This window comes from Larus michahellis, chromosome 18 (assembly GCF_964199755.1).
Source record: "Larus michahellis chromosome 18, bLarMic1.1, whole genome shotgun sequence".
NCBI lineage: Eukaryota > Metazoa > Chordata > Aves > Charadriiformes > Laridae > Larus > Larus michahellis.
In genome coordinates this window covers 2,117,884-2,143,031 of record NC_133913.1, presented here as the reverse complement: position 1 = coordinate 2,143,031, position 25,148 = coordinate 2,117,884, and the positions used below count along the sequence as shown (strand labels likewise).

General features: G+C 63.7%; 2 protein-coding genes across 3 annotated transcripts; both read right to left on the bottom strand.

Moving 5' to 3' along the window:
* Positions 1 to 408: 408 nt before the first annotated feature.
* On the bottom strand, positions 409 to 8,283 carry RAPGEFL1 (Rap guanine nucleotide exchange factor like 1). Its single transcript, XM_074562269.1, has 15 exons — positions 7,763 to 8,283; positions 5,478 to 5,556; positions 4,873 to 5,023; positions 4,699 to 4,796; positions 4,252 to 4,364; positions 3,919 to 4,086; positions 3,712 to 3,809; positions 3,435 to 3,557; positions 3,140 to 3,318; positions 2,960 to 3,050; positions 2,763 to 2,813; positions 2,376 to 2,463; positions 2,207 to 2,271; positions 1,858 to 1,912; positions 409 to 700 (listed from the first exon to the last, which is right to left on the bottom strand). The coding sequence occupies exons 1-15, from the start codon at positions 8,169 to 8,171 to the stop codon at positions 576 to 578; spliced, it is 1,893 nt and encodes a 630-aa protein (XP_074418370.1). The 5' UTR covers positions 8,172 to 8,283; the 3' UTR covers positions 409 to 575.
* A 4,352-nt stretch (positions 8,284 to 12,635) lies between these two features.
* CASC3 (CASC3 exon junction complex subunit) lies at positions 12,636 to 25,019 on the bottom strand. 2 transcript variants are annotated; one of them, XM_074561729.1, is made up of 13 exons: positions 24,658 to 25,019; positions 23,243 to 23,270; positions 22,834 to 22,871; positions 20,962 to 21,120; positions 20,723 to 20,874; positions 20,206 to 20,382; positions 19,294 to 19,988; positions 17,426 to 17,490; positions 17,071 to 17,185; positions 16,353 to 16,451; positions 15,380 to 15,594; positions 14,033 to 14,155; positions 12,636 to 13,101 (listed from the first exon to the last, which is right to left on the bottom strand). In XM_074561729.1, the coding sequence occupies exons 1-13, from the start codon at positions 24,913 to 24,915 to the stop codon at positions 13,060 to 13,062; spliced, it is 2,166 nt and encodes a 721-aa protein (XP_074417830.1). In that variant the 5' UTR covers positions 24,916 to 25,019; the 3' UTR covers positions 12,636 to 13,059. The 2 variants fall into 2 exon arrangements, with proteins under 2 accessions (XP_074417830.1, XP_074417829.1); XM_074561728.1 differs by having other exon boundaries at positions 14,017 to 14,155; positions 24,658 to 24,986.
* Positions 25,020 to 25,148: the final 129 nt, after the last annotated feature.

Below are 25,148 nucleotides of genomic sequence, written 5' to 3'. Positions count from 1 at the left end.
ATCGCCCCGGGGAGGGGGCACCCGTGACCCTCCGCCCCCCGCATGACGTGACGTCACCCAGCAGCACGGCCATGACATCACTCCCCAGCATGACATCAGCAGACGGGCGCCGGGACAGCCTTTTATTGGGGCTCTGCGTATCCCCCGCCCCGGGCTTTACTTCTTTTTTCTTTTCTTTTTTTTTTTTTTTTTTTTTTTTGCCTTTTTTCCTCCTTTTTCTTAAAAAATAAATGTACAATTCCAGACGGCGGTTCGGTACAAAATATACACGTCTGATGAGGGAAGGATTGGGGGGGGGGGGGGGGGGGTGTCATGTACAAAAATAAAGGGGGGGGGGGTCCCTGCACCCCAGCCAGGGGGAGGGGGGGGGGGGCAACGGGGTGCCAGGGGGGATGGGGGGGAGGGGGGGGGGGGGAATGCGTCCGGGGTCCCCAAACGCCCCCCCCCCCCCCCCCATGCCACGGGTGGGGGGCAGCGCCCCACTGCACCCCCCACACACCCCCCCTCCTTGCCCCCGCTGGGGCCCCTGGGCAAAGTGCGTCAGTGCTGGGGGGACGCGGGGCCCCCCCCCGGGCTCACTGGGCGCCGGGCTCCAGCTTGTAGGAGAGCTCGAAGAGCAGGTTCTGGTTGTCGATGACCCGCAGCTGCCGCACGTAGGCCTTGGTCTGCAGCTGCCCCGGGGAGGCCTCCAGCTCCAGGCCTGGGGGGGGGACAGGCAGCCCCCAGCACAGGGCGGGATGGGATGGGATGCGGGAAAGGGGATGGGGATGCAGGGATGAGGATGGGATGCAGGAATGGGGGAAAGGGGATGGGGAGGCAGGGATGAGGATGCAGGGATGGGGGAAAGGGGATGGGGATGCAGAGATGGGATACGGGGATGGGGGAAAGGGGATGGGATGCAGGGATGGGGATGCGGGAAAGGGGATGGGGATGCGGGAAAGGGGATGGGGATGCGGGAAAGGGGATGGGGATGAGGATGCAGGGATGGGATGCAGGGATGGGGATTGGATGCAGGGATGCGGGAAAGGGGATGGGGATGCAGAGATGGGATGCAGGGATGGGGGAAAGGGGATGGCATGCAGGGATGGGGATGCGGGAAAGGGGATGGGGATAAGGGGATGGGGATGCAGGGATGGGGATTGGATGCAGGGATGAGGGAAAGGGGATGGAGATGCGGGAAAGGGGATGGAGATGCGGGAAAGGGGATGGAGATGCAGGGATGGGATGCAGGGATGCGGGAAAGGGGATGGGGATGGAGAGATGGGGACGGGATGCAGGGAGAGGATGGGGATGCAGGGATGCGGGAAGGGGGATGGGACGCAGAGATGGGGATGCAGGGATTTGGGAAAGGGGATGGGGATGCAGGGATTTGGGAAAGGGGGTGCGGGAAAGGGGATGGAGATGCAGGGATGGGATGCAGCGTTGTCGGGAATGGGGATGGGGATGCAGGGATGGGATAGGAATGCAGGGATGTGGGAAAAGGGATGGGGATGTGGGAAGGGGGATGGGAACGGGGGATGGGATGCGGGGATGAAGGGATGGGGATGCAGGGATGAGGGAAAGGGGAAGGGGATGCAGGGATGGGATGGGATAGGGATGCAGGGACGGGGACGGGGATGCGGGGACAGGGATGCAGGGACGCAGGAAGGGGGGCGCAGGGGTGAAGAGATGCCGGGATGAAGAGCGATGGGGATGTGGGTCCAGACACATCCCTGTCCCGCAGGGCCAGCACCGGGGGTGGTGGGGCCACACACACCCCCCTGTCCCATGGGATCAGCCCCCTCCCGCAGCGCTGGCCCCTCGCCCCTGCCCGGCCGGGCCTGTGGGGGTCCCGGTCCCCCCCCACCCCGTACTCACAGAGCGGGCGGCTCCGATACTTTCGGATGGTTCTCACTTTCTCAGCGATGCAGTGCTGGGGCAGAGAGCACCCCCCCTGTCAGCCCCCGGCCCCACGGGACCCTGCCCGGCCCCCTGGGGACCACCTGCCCCCCCAGACCCTGGGGACTGTCTCCCCTCTGGGACCCTGCTGCTCACCCTGGGGCATCCCCACCCCCAGGGACCCCCCCAGGGCTGCTATTCTGCACCCCTGGGACCCCCACCCCCCACCCCACTGCAGGGCCACAGCCCCTCGGTGGGGTCCCCCTTCCCTGGCCTCACCCCGGGGGTCTCTCTGCCACGTTCCCCCCCCATGGCGAGGGGCACCCACCAGTTTCTCCACGTTGACCAGCCCATCCAGGAGGGTCTTGCTGCCTTCGTGCAGGAAGGTCAGATCTGGGGGCGAGCAAGGGGTGAGGGGGGGGGTCCCATGGGGCAGCAGCGAGACCCCGGCCCACACGGGGTGCGGGCAGCCCCCGTGCCCCCCCACCCCCCCTCACCTTTGAGGATGAGCGGCACAAAGGGGATGAGGGGGGGTTTCATCTTGGCCAGCACCTCGCGGTAGGTCTTGTGGTTCCTGCAGGGGTCCTGGGGGCAGGAATTGGGGGGGGGGTGGGGGGGTCAGGGCTGGGGGGGGGGCAGCTCCCCGTGGGTGCCAGCACCCTGCCCTGGACCCCCCCCGCCACACTGGCTGCCACAGGACCAGGGCCGTGGCCATCACTGGTGGTCTGGGGGGGGGGGGGAAAAGGACACCCTGGGACGGTGTGGGAACATCCCCCCCCCTGCCCACCAGCTCCCCAGATACCCCCTGGGAGGGGCGGGGGGGGGGGGGGGGGGGGGGCACAGGGGTTCCCCCAATGCCCGCGGGGAGCCCGGGCACCTCTCACCGTCAAGTTCTCGAACTTCCGAAACAGGTTCTTGAATTTTCCCGGGAGCTTCTGCAAGACAAACCCGGGGGGGTGCAGCCATGAGCACCCGGGGATGGGACCACGAGCGCTCAAGGGAGGGCCACGAGCACCCAAGACGGGGGGGGGTCAGGAAGCACTCGGGGGGGGGTGTCCAGGGCACCCCCCCAGCCCCTCACCTCCCAGGTGAGGCGCAGGCGGCTGATGGCGGCGTTGTTGAGCCCGATGACGATGGCGTAGAAGGAGAGCATGTCCTGGTTCTGCTTGCATCTGGAAGGTGGCGGGGGGGGGGGGCATAGGGAGGGTGAGGGGGTGGTGGGGGGGGGACACCGACATCGCCCCCCTGTCCCCGCACTCACATGGCGGCGATCTTGATGAGCTTCTTGAGGAGGTGGGCGCGCTTGCCCAGCGACTCGCAGAGCAGCAGCTCGGTGCCCACCCAGTGCTGCACCTCGCTGCAGCGCTGCAGCAGCAGCTCCAGGTTGGCCGTCTCCCGCCGGCCCCGCTCCCCGTGGAACACGTAATCCACGAACTCCAGCTGCCGGCGTTGGGGGACACGCGCGCACACACATCGCCAGGGGCCCCCCCAGGCATGGCCCATCCCCATCCCTGTCCCTGTCGTCCCCCCCAAGACCCTCCGCCACCCCCCGCTACCTCGTGGATGCAGCGGAAGAGCTCCCAGTGGAAGGCGGTGAGGTGGTTGGCGATCTCCTCCGGCTCCGCGCGGTGGATCTCCGTGTCCCCCGGCACCACCTGGATCTCCTCGGGCAGCGGCACCTGCGAGGGGACACGAGGACGGAGACCCTCGGAAGGTGCTGGAGCAGGCGGCTGGACCACGGGGGTGACCCCTCTTCCACCCAGGGGGTCACTGCAGCGGCGGGGGCTGGAGGGGGGGGAGGCTGGGGGTGTCCCGGCACGGCGCGGTGCTCACCAGGGAGTCGAAGGTGTCCCTGGTGCAGGCGAAGAGGTGGCTGTTGATGCCCAGGGTGGTGAAGACACACTCCTCGCTGGGCTGCAGCACCGCTTTCTCTGCGGGCAGAGCGCGGGCAGGGGGGTCAGCGCCGGCCGGACACCCCCCCCCCCCTGCCATTCCCTGCCTGCGAGCCTCCCCCGCCCCCAAACCCAGCCCCGCGGGCACCTCCGGACGAGGCCATGGTGACGAGGATGAGGGCGTCTTCGCGGGCGCTCTGCTCCTCCGAGTACTGCAGCTTCTCGGTGACGGAGGTCAGGATGTCCTGCACCGAGGCCGAGAGGCGGCTGCGGATGGTGACGTACGAGTGGTCGGGCATGTACACGCGGCAGAAAACTGGGGAGAGGCGAGCGGGGTGTCAGGGAAACGCCGGATCCCACACCGGAGCCGGAGCGTACCGGAGCCCCGACTGGGGAAACTGAGGCACGGAGCAGGCGAGGCCTCTCACGGCCGCCGACGGGACGGGGAAGGGACCCCCGTCACCCGGCCACGGTCACTCACTCTCATCGGAGCCCCGGAAAGCCACCCGCGTCTGCAGGCACGAGTCGATGCGACGGAAGTGCCTGAACAGCGGTTTCACCTGCTTGTTCGGAGGGGGCGTCTCGTCGGCCACCCTGCGGCACCGGCGCGGGGTCAGGCGAGGCTCCGGCACGGCTCGGGGTGCGACACCCGGGGGTGCTGGCCGTGCCGGGGCCCCGGCACGGCCAGCACCCCCGGGTGTCGCACCCCGAGCCGTGCCGGGGTGCTCTGCCAGAGTCGGGGGGGGGGCCAAACCCCCCACCCAGGTCCTTTCTCATCACCAAAGGGCTGCTAATGAGCTAACGACCCCCCCCCAGCCCCTGGGCATCCCCCAGGACCACAACTCCCTGTCCCTCCCTGGCACACCCCGACCCCCCAAGACCCTCTGGGGACCCCCCCCGTCCCATCGTCCCCCCCAACTCAACTCACTTGAGCTCCACGGTCTCCACGAGCTGGTGCAGCTTGAGGATGTCGTCCTCCAGGTCATGGTAGAGGGACGTGTCCTTCATGATGAGCAGGTAGAGCTCCTGGGGGGGGGTGGGGGGTCAGGACTGGGTGGGATGGAGTGAGAGAGGGGAGGGGGGCAGCAGGGTGGACCCCCACCTTGATCACTTTGCCGGCGCTTTCCTCCTCCTGCAGCAGCCCCTTGTAGGTCTCGAGGAAATGCAGCAGCACGGCCAGCACTGCCCGCTTGCGCCGCAGCCCGGCCCCCTCCTCCCAGCGCGGCGGGGGGCTGCCGCCCGCCAGCACGAAGGTGGCACCCGTCAAGGAGGTGCCACGGCAAAGAGGGACCCCGGCCTGCGGCCACCCGCTGTCCCCGGCCACCCCGCTTCCGAGCGTCTCCATGCCCACGCCGCTGCCCACTTTGTGCCCAGACCCCTGCCCTCCTTGCGGCACCCCCACCCTCGCGGCACCCCAGTTCCCTCCTTGCCGCTCCCATGTGTGTGTTGTGTCCCCCCCCTCCCCGCCACGCTGCCCTCCTCCTTGCAACCCTACACCCACCCCTGTGCCACCCTCATGTCCCCCTCCATGCCCGACCTCGGACCCCTCCCCACAGCCCTCCTGCCCACCCTCATTGCACCCCGGTGCCTTCCTCAGACCCCTCCCCATCGCACCCTCATGCCCACCCTCGTGGCACCCCAACGCCCTCCCCGCACCCCCCCAACCCCCCCCACCCCCTCGCCCCCCGTGGCCCCCCCCAAGGATATTGCTGGTGCAGCTGCTGCAGGAAGCGCTCGGTGGGCAGGAAGAGCGAGTGCGTGAGCACGATGTCGTCCAGCAGCGACTCTGGGGGGAGACGGGGGTGGGGGGGGGCAGGTGTGGGCACCCCGCTGCACAGCCCCCCTACCGACACCCCCAGAGCCCCCTCCCCGACACCCCACACGGCAGTGGGTAGCCGAGGGGAGAGATGCCAATTGCCAAGACGATGCCGGGAGCCGCCGAGCCCAACGCCGAGCCCCCCCCTCCCTGCACCCGGCACTGACTCACGGACCCGCTCCCAGCCCCACAGGGCCACCGGGGCCCGGCAGGAGCACGGCGCAGGGGCAGAGGTGCCGGCAGGGCAGGACCTGAGCCACGACGCCCTGGCATTCCTGCCGGCCCTGGCGAGAGCCCGGCCACGGGGAAACGAGGACACAGCTCAGGGCAACAGGGAAACTGAGGCAGGCGGCGGCAACAACTTCAGGCAGCCGCGCTCCGGGCACGCTGCGCCGGTGCCTGCAGTGGGGCTCTCTGGGCCAGCACAGGAGGCACCGGCCCTGGGGAGGGTGTTTTGGCCCGTCCTGGCCGGGAGAGTCGCGGGGCCGACGCCGGTGGCGGTGCCCAGCAGTGCCAGCACCCAGCCACCGCCGCGACCTTTGGACGAGGCACCGCTCCTCATGGAGCAGCCCTCGACCCTGGGACCCGAGCGGGTCTCCGGCTGGATGGGTGCCCAGGGGGCTGTGCCCGTGCACCCCAGGGATGCCGTGGTGGCACCCTAGTGCCCCCACAGGGCCCTTTCAAGGTCCAAGGACCCGTCCCCGCAGGACGGGCTGTGCCGAGCAAACCCCCGGCCACCTCCATTAACCCGGCCACGGATCTGTGCCAAGCTGGGGCTGAGGCTCCCCCGACACAACCGTGCCGGGGCACAGCGCCCGTGGGGAATGAGCTGCCACCAAAAACGGGACACGGCAGTCTGGGGCACAGGCAGGACCCACGGGCCCCCCCAGCCCAGCCCCCCAGCACCGCAGGGCCGGTGCCCCACGTCCAGCATCCTGCACCCGCATCAGGGCCGGGATGAGGAGGGGCGCCGGCAGCGTGGGGGCGCCCCCAGGGCAGGTACACGGCCCCCAGATCCCCCACCCCACCTGCCCCGGCTGCAGCCCCCTCCCGGGCTCAGCCTGGGGGGCAGAAGGCGCCAAACACACACCCCCCCTCCCCGCTCCTGCAGGGTGCAGTCCCCTCCAGCCCTGCCTCAGTTTCCCCATCCCTCTGCAGCACCCACAACATCTCCCAGAGCCGCAGGCACCATGAGCGGGCGCAGGGATGGCTTTCCCGCACCAGGAGAACGTGGCTGGTGGAGCCCCCAGACCCCCACACTGGGTCCTGCCCCCCCCCGGCTCCCCGCCAGCCCGGGCACCGCCGGGCCGGGCCTGGCAGCATGTTGGCACAGGCAGGGCCTGGCGCTGCCAGTCCCATCTCGCTCCTACCCGAAAGGCTCCCCGGTGTCGGGGGGTGAGCCCCACCCCGGCCCCGGGCGTGCCTGGAGCGCGGGGCTGGCAGCGGGTCAGGGTGTCCCACTGCCCCCCAGGACACCCCACATCCCGGCAGCCGAGCGGGGTCGGCCGGAGCAGGGATCCCCATGGCGTGGGAGCACTCCCAGCCCGGCTCCGTGCATCCAAAACCACCCCGGCATGGGGAGCCGCGGCGGGACGGCAGCGGGGTGCGGGGAAGGGGTGTCTGCCCGGCCCCCCCAACCGCTGCGGCTCCCGTCGGGGCTAATTTTAGCACCGGGAAAACGTTAAAGATTAACCGGGAGGCTGATGGCTCCGCGCGGCGCGGCGGCAGTCGGTGCCCGGCCAACCTTGGCCTCCACTGGGCCTGGCGCTGCCACCGAGCTCGCTGCCACACTGAGCCCCCGCGGTACCCCCGGGACCCCCGCGCACCCCGCAACGCCCCCGCGCACCCCGCTGCCACGGGCCACTGGGGACCCAACCTGACCTTGCCACCCCAACCGGGCACCCTGCTGCGCCCTGCGCGGTGCCACCCGCCTCGCCCCGCACCCGGCGCCCCCGACCCCGGCATCCCCCACCCCGACGCCCATCACCGCATCCCCCGGGCAGCAGCCGGGCGCCCGTCAGCCACCCCCGGCCCCCCCGCCCAGTGCCGCATCCCGCCTCCCCTCCAGCATCCCCCGCCCGCGGCGCCCCCGCAGCGCCTCCCGCCGGTGCCCACCCCCCCCCACCTCCGTCCGCGCCCCCGGGGGTCCCGCACGGCCGCCCCCGCCCCCCGGTACCTGCTCCGCAGCCGCGGCCGTGCGCGCCGCCCGCCGGCAGCCGCTCCAGCAACGCGGCCAGGAGCCGCTCGGGGGGCGCGGGGGCGGCGGGGCCGCAGCCGCAGCAGCAGCGGGCGGCGGGCGGCGGCTCCGGGCTCGGCGGTTCCCGGTCCCGGTCTCCCCCCGGGGACGGTTCCTCCGGGGAGCGGAGCGGCGCCTCCGGGGGCCGCAGTTCCAACCAGCGGCCCTCGCCCCCCGGCTGCGGCCCCGCCGGCCCCGCCGGTTCCTCGGGGGAGGGGGGCGGGCGCGACAGGCTCTGCCGCCGCGGTCCCGGTGCCGATCCCTGCCCCGGTGCCGGTCCCGGTGCGGCGGCGGGGCGGGCGGGCAGGTGCGAGCCCGGCTTCTTCAGCAACTTCTCCAGCGGCTTCATGGCCGCCCGGGCGCGGCGGCGGCGGCGGCGGCTCAGGGGGCCATGGGCGGCGGCGGCGGGGAGGCTCCGCTCGGCTCCCGGTCGGGCTCGGGCCCCGGCGCCGCTCCCCGCCCGCCGCGCCGCCGCCAGCGCCAGCGCCCGCCCCGCCGCCCCGCCCCGCCGCCGCCCCCGGCCCCGCCGCCGGCACCTGCCCGCCCCCGCCGCACCGGCAACGGCACCGGGGACCGAGCCCTCCCGGGGATGCGGTGGCACCGGCGGCGGGCACCCAGCGGGACACGGTCGCCCCCCCACCCCGCCCGGTAGCCCCGCACAGGTGATGCGTTGCACACCCCCGTACCGCCCCCCCCGCCCCCGTCCCCCGCAGAACCGTAACAGCGGCAACGCGGCCACACGCCCCCGCGCGATCCGTCACGCACCGGGGACACATTGGCAGAGCCCCCGCACCCCCCCGCCGCCGTGCAGCCTGGCGGGGGGGGACACACGTAGCGCCACCACCCCCCCCCCCGCTGTCACACCAGCGGCACCATCGCGCACCCCGAAAGGACACAATCTCACCACCCCCTCCCCCATGTGCTGTCTCACACCCGTGTCACACCCGTGTCACACCCCCGGCACACCCCGACGCCCTGTCCCCCAGCACACCCCCGTGCCCTCCCCCCCGCCCCGCCGTGCCAGCCCCACGCCCTGGCAGCCTTGGGGCACACGGCACCGTCCCCCACCATGGTGTCCCCTCCGCGGGGCGGGGACACACACACACACACGTCCCCAGGCGTGGGGTGACCCGCTCCTGCCCCCCGCCCCCCCCCCCCCAGCCCAGCCCTCTGCGCCCCTTCGCAGCGTGGGAAAGGGCCAGGGGTGGGTGCGGGACCCCCCACCCTGGCAGGGCACCCCCCAGGGACGGGGCCGCCCCGCGGGCAGGGCTGGGCAGGTTGGGGCGCTGCCTGGCCCCCCCCGCCCCCCCCCGCCCCGCGCTGCCTGCCAGGCCGGGAACAGGCCCTGCCGGGCTGGCAGGCCAGGACAGGTGCCGGGGCAGGGCAGGGTGGGACGTGGCACCCGCCTGGGGCAGAGCCACCGTGCCCCCCCCCTCTCCGCCGCCCCGCTGGGTGCCCAGCACCCCCCCGGCCCCAGCACCGCAGCCCCCAGCCCCGCCACGAGCGGCTGGGGAGGCACCGTGGAGGGGTCCCGCTCTGCAGCCCCGTGGGCACAGCGATGGTGGTGACAGCAACGGGGGGACAGACCCTGTCCCCCCCACCCCCGCGACCATCCCCCGGGGTTCGCTCCCTGCGACAGCCACGGAGTGGGACGAGGAGGGACACGGCCGGTGACCCCGTAGCCCCCGCCGTGCCCGGGCAGGCAAACCCAGGGGGTTCGGGAGGGATGGAGGGGACGGGGGTCCCGGCGGCTCCCGCTTTGTTCCCGCTTCGCCTCCACCCGGCAGTTGCTTGGCAACTCCATCCGCGCGGCTGCAGGGAAGCGTCAAAACGCGTCCCCACGTCCCCATCCCCAGCTACACGGGGGCCTGGCAGGATGGCATAGCACGGCACGGCCATTGTCTGCCCCATGGCACCTCCATCCGCCAGGCCCCCAGCACTCAGACCCCCCCAGGATCCCAAAACGCTCCCTCCCGGCTGAGCTGCTCTGTCCCCTCTGCCAGGGGCAGCCATCGAGGGTGCCCGGCCCCGGGTACAAGCGGTCCCCGCTCCCGGGCTGCGGCTGCACAGAGAGGGCCTTCCGACAGCAGAGGCTGGAGGAGGCAGGAGGGGAAACTGAGGCACAGGGAGGTCGCGCTCGCCAGTGGCAGCGGGGCTGCAGGCGGGAGAGACCCAGAGCATCCGAGGGTCGCGCTCAGCCCCGGGAAACGCACCCCAGATCCGGGCCCATCGGCTCGACCCAGCTCCTCTCCCCCAGCTCGGCAGGGACGGGGGCACCGCTGGCGCAGAACGAGCTATTAGCTTAATTAATTTGCTGTTATTTCTCCTAACGAGCTGGGATCTAGAGCAGGCGCTTCCCTCCCAAAGCCTGCGCCTCCATTTGCAGCCGCGCTGCGTTCCCCCGCCCCGGCAGCCGAGCGGGGGGTGCGAAGCCTCCAGGCACCGCTCAAAACAGACCTTGTGTGGGAGGGAAAAATTACACCCAGGGAAAAATCCCTCCCCGAGCCAGCGCCTTAACCCACTTCCCCACTGCAGCCCTGGGAGAGGGGATCTCGGCATTTGGGGAAGGGGAGAGCCCCTGCTGAAGGGGCTTCGCCCGCGGCAGCTCCTCCGCGGGGTCTCTGCCATGGTCCGAGCTGGCCCCTGACCGGGCTCAGCCCTGAGCCCCCTGCCAGGGAGGGAAACTGAGGCAGGGGGGCAGCGAGGGAAGAGGCAGGAGGTCGATGGCTCCCACCTCTGCTGCCGGAGGGGTTCTGGGACTCCACCAGCGAGGGCAGGAGCTGAGGAGAGCAGAAAGGGGCAGGGGGACAGTTGAGGTGCACCCACCCTCCACTGCGGGGTCTCTGTCCTTCCCCTTCCCCACGCGTCCCCCAGCCCCGAGCCACCTGGGGGGGGCTGCAGGAGGGCAGACCCCATGGCAGTGCCCCCTCGACACCCCCTCGACACCGGGGGTGTGCCGGGAGGGTGCGGGAGGAGGGTAGGTGCCACCCACCCCCCCGTTTGCCGTGGGAAGCCGGGCCGGGGGCCAGGCAGCGGCTGCGGTGCCGAGGCGGAGGGAGGCAGCGCGGCGCAGAAGCGCGCGGGCGGCAGCTCCCGCACCACCTACACACCACTTGTTCCTTCCCCACCAGGGAGAGAGGCTGCAGGGAGAGGAGGAGGAGGGGGCTCGCTTCTGCGCCGAGCCCCGCTGCCGGGGCAGAGCCGGGCTCGGGGACCCGCCGCTCCCCGAGGACACCAGCGCAAGGGCAAGGGCGGCTCTTCCAGCGCCACCAGGAGCTCCTGGGAAGGGGAGAGCAGCTCCCGGCACACGGCTGAGCTTTCCAACACGGCGGTGGAAGGGACATGGGTCCTCCTGGGGACGCGCACGCTGTCCCTGCAGGTCTCAGCCTGAGGAAAGAGAGACAAGAGAGGCGGCTGCTTTCTAAAATGTGTTCTCATCTGCGTGCCGATACAACGCTGGTTACAAATGTGCACTCCTAAGGGACAGGAATCCAAAGAAACAAAACCAAAAACCCATCACAGGGCTGTAAGGCCCAGGACTTCCGTCGCGCGACCGATATGTTAACGACACATTTCAGCCTTAAGGCAGAGAAACAGGTACCTTTCCAACAGAAGGGATTTCTGCTTTGAAAACGTCGCTTTGACATCTGAAATTAGGTACAAAAGGTCATCGAGCTACAAACAACAAACAAAGAAGGTATTTCTGCCGGAGAGCCGGGCACGCGTGACATCTCGATGAGAGAGCGGGCAGGTGGGGCGCTGGGCACCCCCGCCTTGCCGCAGATGGGGACGCAGAGGCCAAGCCGCCGCTCGCTTGGAGCGGCGACGATGATCCCCCCCCTCGCCAAGTGGCCTGCGCCAGCAGCTGGCACTTGCCCATGCTGCCCCAGCACGTGCCGGGGGCGAGCGGCAGGGATCGGCAGCCTTCGCCTTTGCCAAGTTTCCTAATGCAATCTGCAAAGGGCTACGAGGCCGCCGCCAAGCCTGAGGAGCGTGGCTGGGAGCCGGAGCCGCCGCGCCTGCCGCGGTGCCGGCGGGATGCGTGCTGCAGAGAGGCGGCGCAGTGCTGTGCTGCGGCGTGGGCCGGACAGCCGGGCCCGGCTTGGCACGCTCGGCGCTGCAGTGCCAGTCGCCCTGGCAGATCGGCTTCCAAATCCTAACGGGGGAAACAAGGCTGCCGAGGTCCCCGGGGGAACGCCGGCTGAGGCGGCGGCGGCGGGCGCGGGGCTGGGAGCCCAGGCTGGATGCGTCGGGGCGGGTTTCAACACCCCCTTCCACTTCCACAGCAGCAACACCCAAGCGCTAGGAGCCCCGTCGAGCTGGTTTGTCTGCTGGCGGGGCTGTTCTGGCAGCGCGGAGGTGCCTGGACGCCCATAAACCTCCCTCCTCTCTGACTCCGATTTGGCAGAGGTGCAGGAGGTGGGTGGAAATACCCTCCCCCCGCCACCCGCCCTAAAGGTGGACTCGTGGCAGCGGGGAAGGGGGTCGCCCCGTGTCCGCACACACGGATTCCCACCTGATGCAAGCTGAGAGCTCGCACGCACACGGACAGAAACCGCCAACGACGGGCGTTACCAACGGGGCTTGTTCGGAAAAAGAAACGGGAGGAGCTTCTAAATTAAGTGGTGACTGCACAGCCAGCGCGTTCCTGACGGCCTCACAGCGCTCAGCTGCCCTTCCTATGCTTCACCAACGGCAGAAATAAACTTGCTAATTTAATAAGAGAATTGAAATGAAGAATTCACTTAGCAGCTGTCTCCGCGGGGGGCAGGGGGGTGTTACGTTCCGGTTAACCAGACAAACAAATTCAAAATACCCAAAAAGAAACAAATCAGCTTTACTGATGGAGCTGCTTCATTTCTTAAATAAAAACAGAGACCACAATCAAGCCAGTCGAGGTTAACATCCTAGAGAGGGAAAAGGGGCAGACGTTTAGTAAAAGAGAGAAGTTGCGAGAACGTGTGGTCAGGGACCGACTCCGGGGGTTGATTCTTCGGTGACCTCTGTGCCCCAGCGAGGTGTCGGGGGGAAGGAGGGCAGATCAGCAGCGGCGAGATGGTTTTCGGGAGGGCACTGGTCAAACCAGCGAGGGAAGGTGCCTGGCCCTGAGCACAAGACGGTGCAGCCGATTTCATCCCGCTGCCTCACCTACGCACAGGGAAGGAGCCTTTCCCGAGAAGCAGCTTCCTCCTTGCCGAGGTGCCGAGTCTGGCGTTGGGATTCCCGCGGCCGCGTCCCTACGTGTTGCTCCTCTCCTTTGCTTTTTCACCTTTGCTGTCCTGGTGGGGAAGAGGAAAGAGAAGCAGAGGCTTTAGGCTGCCCCATCGCAAACGCCGCGCCGGGGGGGGGGGGGTGGCAGCGCTATCGCCAGGGTCCTGCGAGCAAAAACCCTCCACTCCTGGGTGCCAAAACGCGGCCACTGCCTGCCTGCGCCTTCGAGCCCACTCCGGGCACAACCAGCTCCCTTCCCTCGTGGTTAAACATTTCTCCGTCGCGAGGGCTTTCAAAGGGCACCTCCATCGGATGATCTCACAGTGGATCTACAAACGCTGCATGTTTCCCAGCCCTCTACCATGCCGCGCGCCGCCTCCCCGCGTACGGGGAAACAACCGGCACATGCCTGCCCGGGTCTGGGCTTGCCGCGATTCAGGCTTGCTCAGCTCCCACACGCTAAGCAAGGTATTAAAAAAGAAACCAAACACACACGTGGCATTCTGGCGCGCGCACACACACACACAGAGCTCCCAGTACCGGAGCGAGGAAATAATTCCCAGAGCCGAGAAAAGGCTCCCATCTCTGGAAAGCCTTTAAGTCTGCTGCACGAGTTATCTATTGCTAAGGGCTCGACGTTTGCTCTTCCAGAGAAGTCACTGCCTCCTAGCTTAGTGCTGGATTTTTCTCTCTCTAGCATGTTCTGTTTTCTACCCTGAACAAATTTAAGAGAGGAAAAAAAAAAAAAAAAAAAGCAAGAGTCAACTTTGGACTTACTTTTTACGTGGGTTTAGTTTTAAAGTATTTAGAAACTCAAATTAACTGGAGCCCTGCTTACCACCTGCAAGGAGAAGCTGAGGTTTGGGAGACGTCAAAAGATGAGGCAGTTTAAGATTTCCTCGGAACAACGTATTTTTTTTGGATGGGAGACTGCAGCACCACGCACACCCCAAGGGTACGGCACCACACACGCACAGACTCACGCCAAGGGGACGGTACCTCCGGAGGCGGTGGCTTGATAGTCACAGGCTGGGACGTCCTTCGAGGCGGAGAAGGCTTGGGCTGCACTTGCTGCTGGACAGTGTTGTAGTACGTGACCCCTCCGTACACCTGGGACTGGGCCTGCGTTCCCAGAGAGCAGAAGGGTCAGTGCGCTTTGCTGTGGCGGGGACACAGAAAGCTGCATCCCCTGCGACAGCACCACGCGTCTCACGCAGCCTTTACCACACACAACCGGGCTGTGAAAAGATGCCACCACCCAGCGCCGAAGGTGAGTAGCCACAGGGGGATGGGGGTTGATTTGTGCTGCGCTCCCCCCCCTCCCAAGGCTACAAAAACCAGTGGCAATTCCAGCTCCCGGGGGACCCTCGCCCACCCCTGCCCCTGCCCAGGCGCTCCCTGCTCTCGGCAGGGTGGGCAGGGACAGGCTGCAGCAACCGCAGCCCCCCCGCCAGGCTGAAGTTCGCGGCAGATGGGTTTCCTTCACCGTGCAGAGCTTCCCAACTGCCACACAACGTCTGCGCTTTGCAACAGCAGCGGCTTTCGTTTTTCTGCACAGACAAGGCAGGTAACAATTCCCTTTCGCACCAAGATCCCCTCCAGCTGCCCTGGGGGCTCGGGATGTGCCCCAAAAGCAGAGCAATTCCCTGCCGGGGCAGCTGGGATCAGCCCAGGGCAGCTGGGAAGGTCAGAGAGGCTGCAGGGCTCGGGGAGTGTGCACATCTCTGGTTTGCCACTGCGTGTCAGCCGTGTGCCGCTCGCACTGCGGCCACGGGGAGCGGCTGGTTCCTCGTCACAACGCCCACGGAGATCCGTCTCCTCGCTGCCCAGCAGCTACCGAGGACACCGAGGTCGGACGCGGAGCAGGAAAAGCCAGCCCCGCGCTGGTCACACCACGGGCTTTCCCGGTCGGTGCCAAAGAACAGCACCAGCCAGTTTCCAGCCTCCTGCCTCCATCTCAAACAGAAAGGGCTTCCAAAGCAATTTTCAAGGTGTCCTTGGCTTAGCACGGACCTGGAGGGGACATCACCATTCCCAAGCTCCTGGTGGGCTGTTTCCCTGTTCTGTAGGGGAAAACCTCAATTCTGAGATCCACCGCTACAGGCGTTTCATCCACTAGACCCTAACTCTGGGGCAGCTGCGCAGCAGCCATGGGAGCAGCCCTTTTCATTTACCCGCCCCAAGCCAAGAGAGCCACGATAGTAAACAACCTCCTGCCACGAAGCAGCCCAGCTGCTCCCCGTCCTCTCCCAGGAAGCCTCAGGGAATATACCCACACCCCGCACGACCCCATCTGCTCTCCATGGCTCCCGCTCGGGAAGGAGACGCGCAGCGCAGCTGGCTTACCTGCGTGTTGGAATAGAGATGAGGAGGGGGCGGAGGGGGGAGCGCTCCTGGGGGGTAGGGGTAGCCAGGATTCCCAAAATTCATGACTCCAGGAGGGGAGAAGTAAGTCGGCGCTAGCAGCTGCTGCGGCGGGGGCTGGCCCGGGGACATGGAGACGGGCGGAGGGTACAGGCCAGGGTTTGCCATGGGGGCTGGTGTCTGGTGGGGATGTAAACCTGGGAAATAACGTAAGTAAGCTGAATGCGATGTTGCGTGTAAAGCCAGGGTGTCCCGCGGAGGGCCGGGGTGGCTATGACGCCAACAGGTCAGCGTGGCTGTGCCTTCCCCGCTGTGGCAGGAAGGAGAAGCACTCTGCTCAAAGGGCTCTTCTGCAGCCACGAGGCCTCAGCTCCTACGCCAGGGAGGAAAAAAAGGAAGCGTTTCTCCGCACAGCAGAGCACGGCCCCCTCCCCAATGCTGGGGCCCGATTCACCGGAACCGGACACGGCCCCACTCAGCACATCTACTTCAGGAAACAGTTTCTGTGGGCAAGATAGAGAACATGCCAATTCAACAGCTCTCATTTCTGCTTTTCTTTTCTGCTCTCCAAGCAGCAGGGACTGAAGAACCAGCCTAGCGCAACAGCTGGCAGAGCCAAGCGCCCCACTGAAGGGGATGCGACTCAGCCAGGAGGGTCTGCACAGAACCCGCAGACATCCAGCTAGAGGTGCCAAAACGTTCAGATCATCTCGGTCCTGCGCTGGCTGCAAAAGCCAGAAACGTCTATTTTTCTTTCCGTAAAATTTGTATTGATCCAGCCTCACCGCATGGGGGAAGCGGGTCTCTTCCATGTTGTAGAAATAGGAAAAATGGATTCCCCTAGCGACAGAGGCTGTGTGAAACCGGAGTTATCTGCTCCCCTGAGCTGCCCCAGGGCACAACCGCAAGGTCGGTACCAGCTGCCTCGTGCCCCGCCGGGGTGCTGGTTCCTCACCTGGATGAGGGAGGTGCATTTCTGGCTGTACGATCATCCCTTGGGGCGGCAGCGGGGACGGGTTCTCGCTGTGGGTGTAGATTGGTCCCTGGAATTGTACTGCAACACACAACAGTTGGTAAGGAAAAGCTCCAGCAAATTTTATTCTACTGCAGCAAGTCACACGCACACACACCCCCCCCAGCCAGCTACCGTTACAAGACTGGTACGCAGTGCCGCAAGCTGCATTCCCATCGGCACACGCAGTCTACCAGGCTCACAGATGCTACATACTCCCGACAGAAAAGCCTCCTACTCCCTTTACAAAGCAGGAGAATACTCGGGGAATTTCTTCTCCAACACTTTAAATGCCGGAGTAAATTTCTAATCTATCCCCAGTCTGGCCCTGTAATTCTCCCTGCTCTTGAATGTCAAAGACATCGCTCTGATTTCAAGTTAATTTTAAATCCTAGTTGTCATGAGGAAAAGCAGTGTCCTAAAGAGCCCTTGCACAAGGAGGGGAGGTGGTAATTGTGTTTCAGTGGGTTTAAACACCAACCAGGGAGGCTCGGAGCAGCCTTTTAATTACCATCCAAGAGGATGCCAGGACACTATTTGCAAAGGGAAGGGAAGACAAAGCCCCCAATTTTCCTGACCCTAACAGGAGGGGGGGACTCCTGCTCCAGCTGCTCAGCTGTGAGCGCACACGGAGCCTCAGGAGTGGGAGGGAAACACTCACGTGGGTCGTAGTAGTGCCCTTCCATGATGCTGATGTGCATGGGGGGGGCAGGCTCCGGCACCGGCGGTCTCTGCCGCTGCGACGAGTAGCGTTTCACACGGCCCCCCTGCACCGCCTGGAAGAGTCCAAAGGCATCGGGAGGGTCAGTGCGAGGGGCAGGAGCCCCCCCTCCAGCAAAGGAGCACGGACCCGCTCCCCCGCAAGCCTCGGACACACGGTAAAAACTCTCAACACCCACAAAAGGGAAAGGTGGAGGCGTCACGGGCAGCCTCTAATTACTGCAACCCAGAAACAAATAAATGCTCAGCTCCCGCGCTTTAAAAGCAAGAGTCACGCTCCACGCAACACGCTTTACCATTTCCTCCATCCTGTTAAACTGAGGCGGTGGCCCAGTTCCCACATGCATATGGTTAGGAATACCTGAGGAAGAAACAAACTGGTTATTACGGTTTGCATTTGTTGCCAGTAAAGAGCCACCTCACCCGCCGAGGGCGCTGCCAGGAGGTGTACGAGCGCCAGCAGCCCGGGGACGTTATTGTACCACAAACAGGGACACATCTTGCCTTCGTGACAAGAAACCTTCTAACAACTTCATCTCTTAGATTACAATTTTGAGCATTTCAGTGCAAATTAGAAGCTGTTGCGCCCATGGTGCTAGAAGCTGCTGTGCCAGGGCGCAATCATCCACGCTGCTCAACACCTTTTAAATCTTGCTAAAAAAAAAAAAAAAAAAAAAAAAAAAAAAAAAATCCTCAGCTTGAAATCCAGGTCCTGATCTAAGCTCTGCTCCTGCGGAGACAAGGACGTCTGCAGAGGAGAAACAAGGATCCGCGTGGGACCGGGTAAGCTGCAGTTTAAACTCTTTACAGGGCGCAATCACTTTCATCGTGGGCTCCTTTTAATTCAAACAACTAAGTTCCGGCGCACATTGAAAACCAGGGTGCCAAAGTGATCACAGGCGATTCCAGGGGAGCGAACGGGGACAAAACAAACACTGGAAGTGCCCACGGATCGCTCACCGGTATTGCAAATACACGCACAGGGTTACATGCTGTACGTACAGAATGACCTGATGGCTGGCTCCGCTAGCCTAACGCCTCCCAGAATTAACTCCTACCTTCTCTGCTAGGAAGAAACAAAGGGACAGTGGAGTAACCCGTCCTTCTTACGGACAGCAAGTGGTCTCCTACCTGCAGTCTAGAGCTGTCTCATGCTAAATTTGTTGAGATGCTTTATTTTTAAGCTTATAAGAAAAAAAAAAGGTAATCTCATCTGCAAATCACAGCGCTTTTGAACTCTCATTCTCCTGGCATGTTTAAAGCCTGTCTACTCGCATCCGCAGCCGAAAACAAGGGTCCGTCCACACAAAGATTTTACCAGCCACATCAGTGCAAGAAGACTCATGGTTTCATGACCTAAACCTCGAGATACGCTTACGAAAGCGGCAAGTCACTTTCTTCTCCTTGCTCCAGTTTTACGTCCCTTGGGAAGGACTCTAACACTCCCCAGAAAAGAGTCTAATTCTGTAAAGAGATAATTATACCTGAATGACCTCTTGCATGGATGCTCAACTAGAACTCAGCCCTCAGCTCGCGCGGGGGGCACTCTGCCACGTCTCCCTCCCTCCGCCGACACAGCAGCTTCCTCCTACCAGGCACAAATGGAATTGCCCACCCCAGTCAGGCCTTAGCTAGTGGCCACTGATTCTCAATGCTAGGAAATGAGCCGATAAACAGAGGAAAGCTCCCTTCTGCTCCTACCAGGACATTACGGGAGCCTGATTATTCATTACCCTTACCTGCCAACCAAGCACAATGCCCCTTATCTCCCGAACTCTGACTCCTGCCGCAGGAGCCTGTCTCACCATGATTCACACCGCGCAAAGTCCCTGTTACCTGTTCCACGCGCAAGCCTTCAGCTTTACTGAACCTTCCATGTTCTCAACGCAAAACAGGGCAGACAGAGCGAAAGGATCTACTCTTATGTCCTTCCCAGCCCTAATTCAATTAACCTACACGGGAATGTTTAATTTCCCCTTTTTCTCTTCTGTTTTGTCCCCTCTAACCATCTCCAGTGCACTTTCTCAGCAGGGTGCATCGCCATCACATACCTACCCTGAGACTGGACTAAGGCAGAGACAATTCAGCTCTGACTGACTACACAAACGCAGGATTGCCTTTGGCTGGGGCTGCAGTGGGAAACCAACAGCCTGCGCCCACTTACCCCTCAGCTCCCGGGGCTGTATGAACTGCGACTGCCCCGGAGTCCAGTTCTGCTCGGTGAGATTCATTTGGGTCATCTCTTGCTCGAGTCCATCCAAGTTGGATTCTACTGGCGACTCCCAGTTACTGCTCTTGGCTGGTGGGGGCGACGTCTCGGCTTGCACAGGTTTTGGAGGCACAGGAGTCAGCCCTTCTGAAGCGGGCACTTCATCTGCCAGCTTCCCTGCATCCCCAGCTTTGACTCTGGTCCTTCTTGCCCGGGAATAAGACTTCTTTTCGACTGGTCTGTCTGGCGGTGGCTGTGCAGCATCAGCAGCCATGGCTTGGTTTTCCAGAGCGACCTCCTCCTTCACAGGGCTGCTGTGGACATGCGCCGCTTCCATCTCGGGTGACTTATCTCTGGGTGGGGTTTGCTCTGCGCGCTTCGCTCGATAGTTGCTCTCCTGTTTAGCTTGCTCGCCGTTTCGAGACAGATGTGGGACGCTTGCTTCCGAAGTTCGGTAGCTTGGACGGGTCTCTTTGTAGCCCCCCATCCTCGGGTAGTTCCTAGGTGGGTGCATCCTGCCTGTTCCTGCCGAGTTCCTGTTGGTGAAGTTACGCGGGGGAGCTGAAGTGCTGTCTGTGCCTTGGTGCCTTGGGGGCTTATTTGGCCTCTCGTTGGACCAGTTTGGGTCTCGCTGAGGAGGACTCCCAAACCTGAGGGAGAAAAAATAGTACAAATGACTGGAAAGAAATCCCCGGGTGAGAAGCACCACTGTGCCAGGGAAACCCTCTCCGGGACACAGCATCCATAAATCCCAGGACCAAGGTCCCACCCCGGGGTCAAAGCCAACCAAAGGGCTTTCCCTCTTCGGGGCTTCAGACTTGACTTCCCCTGGGACTGGCCAGGCTCTAGTTGGACTCTGCTGCTCACCGCGGTTTGCGCATCCTCCTCGGCTTGATGTCGTCGGGGTTGTGAGCTGACCTGATGTCATAACCATAAAGCGCGATCAGCTCCTGCCTGGTCTTGGGCGCCTGCTCGTCCTCCCGGAATTTGTCGTGCTCCCAGCGGCCCTCATCCTTCCACAGCTTTCGCTGACGACCCTTCGGCCTGGAACAGTTACGCAGGCAGGACCAAGAGGTTGGTGGAAAGCCAAGGAGATGTGGCAGCTTCAACCAGCCCCACATGCAGAGACAGAGCATTTCTACGGCAGGGTGTGCACAGCAGACAGTGTCTCTTCTTCCTCCCGCTCTTCCTGCCCAGCACCTGCTGCTCTACCCGCTGCGAGTTCCAAAAGAGCAGCAAGGAGGGTCACTGCTCATCGGGAAATGGCTTTCCTTGTGGCTTTTTTTTTTTTTTTGCACCACCCTCAGTCTTTCCTTCAAAACTAAGAGCTAAAACGTCCTCACTCTGCCAGAGAGGGGCACACACAAGGGGGATGCTCACATACCTGACCTCCTCCTCCTGCGTCTGCCCTCGGAGGTCGTGCTCGAAGAAAAGCCCTTTGCGTGGGATGTAAGCCGGGTTCTTTCGATCCTCATCGTCGTCCAGGTGCTTGGGAACTTTTTTCCCAACTTTATTTTCAACAGGTTCAGTGCTCTCCTGTCAAAATCAGACAGCTCTTACCACTGCAGCAGTCCCTCTGCGAGAAAGCCCCCACGGCCCAGAGAGTGCATGTTTAACACCTACCTGCCCGTCCCCGCTTTGCCTCTCACCAGTTACAGCACCTTTGGAGTCAGGTTTCTCATCCCCTTTCTCTGCTTTTGCCGCTGACTCGCAGGAGTCATTACTATCCTGCTTCAGTTCCACTTTGGCACTTTCTTCCTCGCTGTAATCCTCCTCTTCTGCCTGAAAGGGCCCCAATTACTCATCAAAGCACCTTTAGCAGCAGGTCCCCCACGAATTTCCCTGCACAAGTCCCCAGATCTGGAGTTAGATCCCTGTTCCAGTTGTTAGGGGCCTGACTCTTTCGAAGCAGACGATTAGCTCTCAAGGTCTTTCCTATCCCTGTATTTTTACGGAAAAAGCAAAGACTAAACCCAACACCTCTCCCCACCACCTCCTACCAGCGACTTCAGACCCAAGACTCGGGCCTTCTAGAGCAGAGCCGGGACCAGCTCCCCCACAAAGCCACAGCCTCTCACCGCTATGAAAGGAAAGGGCTCGCGCAAGCCTGGGAGACCAGCGAACAAGGGCCCTCAGACCATCCCTTCCTTCCCACACCGAGGGCCCGGATCCAGGCAGTGCCGCGCTTCCAAATTCCCTGGAGTTACTCAGCTGACTCACTCCGAGCACTCTGCTCGCAGGAGCGTGACCTCGTTTCACCCTCCAGGAGCCTGCAAGCCTTGCTTAGGCTGGAACTGACACTAAAAATAGCTCTGCGTGATTAACAAAAAGACTGCTCTATTTTTCTCTTTCAACACAGCGTATTTGCACATCAACTGCTCCTTTTGTTTACGTTGGGGAAACCCAGACGTGGCATTATTTTTAGGCACAGGAACAGAGTCATCCTGGCATGTCAGTGATGCAATACCCCCGCTGCTCCAGCGGCCCAGCCCGCACCAGTATGTGCTCCGAGCCCGCGGGGAGCTTCTGCGCAGGTTTCCAGGTCTGAAGAGCTGCTGCATCACCACAACGGTGAACGCGGGGAGCTGCCCCTTACCCTCCACGTGCCTCTACAGCCCGCCATGCTCCTTCCTAACTAATGGCAAAGATTAATTCACAAATTAACAGCCCCTGTGAGCTCTGATTTCACCTGCCTCGTTGTTTTGTGTTTTCTCTTATAGCTGCCCCTCTCAAGATTCCCCCAACACCTGCCTCAAGAGAAGGCTTTTCTCTAGAAAACCTTCACTGTAGTCATTAGAAACCAGAACTTCTCTGAACTTCCGCAAGATGTTAAACTTCCAGTTCTGAACTAAAAATGCAGGGAAAGCCACAGGCTGCTGCCCAGGCGCAGGCAGGGGGTCTCGGTGCCCGCGAGGGGGGATTTTCTCAGCACACACCCAGCACGGAGCTGCCAGCACTCACGGGGTGCGTCACCCCTCCATCTGCAGAAGACAGGGATGCCGCCTGGGATGCTTCCAACCCAGCACTTACGTTAATTTCGAAACTAATTAAAACACAACCAGCATCCTGCACCTCCTTCCACACCCTTCTCGGCCACGGAAAATCCTGCTCCCAGTATACAGCATCTGAGGAGGTGCTTTTTTCCACCCTGTACATACTGGCCCTACATGCACCCCCAGCAGCGCAGGTGGCTTCTCGCCAGGGCTGTGCCCAGCGCCGTGCACCGCGCGGGAGGGAGTTGCCCATGGAGAGGCTCAGACTGGGAGAGACCGTTTTCCTCTGCAGCAGCGATGACCACGCCGCAGCGCAGCTCGCTCCGAGTCTCTGCACAGCCGGTGCGAAGCACACGAGCTGGTATCTTAAGGCAAAGGCAATCCCCGCCAACAGGGTCAGTGGAAGAGAACGAAGGACACAAACTGGGTTTTGTGCTAAAATTATGCGCGATGCAGTCACTCAGCAGAACCCTCTAATCACTAGGACAGAGACTCCTCTTACCTCTGAGTCTTCTGCGCTTTCGTAATCCGAGAGTACAGCTGCAGGGGAGAGAAAGGAGTTTGGTGTCAGGGCAGAAACAGAGACAGCTTCTCTCCGAGCATAACACGCCGCGCTGCGGGCGAGCGTTGGCAAACACACGCTGAGCAGTCCCAGCAAGGGGACGTCAGAGGCCAGCACCAAAGTGTCCCTGATAACCACCCTGATAACCGCTAATACCATCGCCAGCTCACACAGGAGGAAGCAAGGGCGAGTTTGTGGGATACTGTCCCTGCACCCCACGTTTGCCTGCTATTACGAGGTAATATTTGGGATGACAACAGCCACAGGAGTATTAGAAAAGGCATTTTGCCCAGTTTTTACTCTTTGCACGCAGACGGCACTTGCGATGCCAGAGAGAGTCGTTACTCACCATCTCCTTCAATGCCATCCTCGCTTTCCTGCGGAGAGAGGGAGAAAAAGGTGCATTAGCGGAGGGGAAGGTCAGCAGCCGGGTCCCTGTGGCATCCTACGATCCCAGACATAATTATGACAAGGTCCGGCCCTGCTCCTATCACATCTGCCCTTGGACGTTCAGCTTCAAGTGACCAAGAAAGAAGAAACAAATTCAGGGCTCCCAGTACCTTTCTCTAAGATCCTTCCAGAGTGAGCAATGCTGGGGGAACGCAGCTCGAGAAAAAAGCATAAACTCTGTTAACTGCTGGGGGTCTTCAGAGAGAAAAGGGACATGGACAGACAAGCCAGGCCCCCCTCCGATAACGGAGAGCCAGACAGCTAACTCGGGAAAGGACAAGAGGATTACTTAAAGCAGGAGCCCAGGAATAACGAACAGATGCTGAGCAGGACCAAGCTTAGGGAGACATCTGCTAGAGACTCCGGCGACAGAAATACAACCCTGCACCCGAGAGAAGACGCTGGATGAAGCGGAACAGCTCAGACGGGGGAAAGTTTCTAGTAAAAGAACAGACTGATCGAGTCGCGCAGTAAAAACAACCTCAGATCAAAAATAAAACCAGCCAACGCGTTAACGAAATAAGCTCAAACGCCAAAACAACCGAGTAGAAATACGCTGCAACTTGGGGGGAACTTGAAATAACTAGGACTATAAACCCAGCACAAGACAAAATCCCACCCGGCCCTGAGCTGCCGGAGGAGGAGGAGAACTGCCCTGCAGCGGTGGGGGAGGGCAGCGCCACAAAACTCCCCGGAAAAGGTTTTTAAAGCCCTCACTTAAAAGAAAGGCTGGTCGGGGTTGATAAAGAGCAGGAGCAGCAAAACCCCCACCCGCACCCCAGGGCTGGGGGACGGGACCCCGCAGCGCGGAGCCGGCCCTGGGACACAGGGGGAAGCCCCTACCCAGCACTGGGGGGTCACAGAGCCCCGCTCTCCCCCCAGGCTGCCCCCCCTGCACACACAGGGGGACCCAGCCCGGTTCTCCCAATTCCCTCAGCTCTCCAGCCCCCCCCCGACACCCCAGTATCCCCCCCCGGGTCCCTCCAACTCCCCCCAGATCCCAACACCACCCCACCGAGCCCCCAGACCTCTCCAACCCCTTCCCCCCCCCAGGTCCCAGTGCAACCCCACAACCCCGTCCTCGAGCCCCCACAACCGCACCCCCGCTTCCCCAGGCCCACCCCCGCATCCCAGCGTCCCCCCAGGTGCCTCCAATCCCTCCCCCAGGCTCCAGTGCCACCCCACCACACCGCCTCTGAGCCCCCCAACTGCCCCCCCAGCCCCACTGACGCCGGAGACCCGTCCCCTCGTCCCCTCGCCCCCCAGGCCCACCCCGTTCCCGAGGCCCCGCGACCACCCCTCCCCCGCACTCACACACTCGGACTCGGGCGCGCTCTTGGCCGCCCCCCCGGCGGCGCTCTCGGCCCCGCGGCTCCGCGGCCCAGCGCTGAGGGCGCCGGCGGAGCCCCGCGGCGGGCGGTGGGGCGGGCGGGGGGAACCAGATCCCGATCCGGAACCGGAGGCGGATCGGGAGCGGGGGGCGCTGGCGGCCGAGTCGGCGCTGTCGGAGGCGGCCGAGTCCGAGTCGTCCTCGCTGTCCTGCGAGGCGCGCTGCCGCCGCCGGTCCGCCATCTTGGGCAGAGGCGGGGGCGGGCGGCGGCGCGGGGCACCACGGGACGGACTACAGCTCCCGGCGGCCCCCGCGCGGCTGCACGTCACCGCCGTCCCGTCAGCCCTTGCGGCGGCGGCGGCGCCCGCGAGCGGCCGCTCCCCGCCTCTCCCCGGCAGGGGGCAGGCGGGCGCCGGGCCGCGTGCCAACGTCACGTGACGTCACGGCGGCGGAAATGACGTCACGCGCGGGGGGT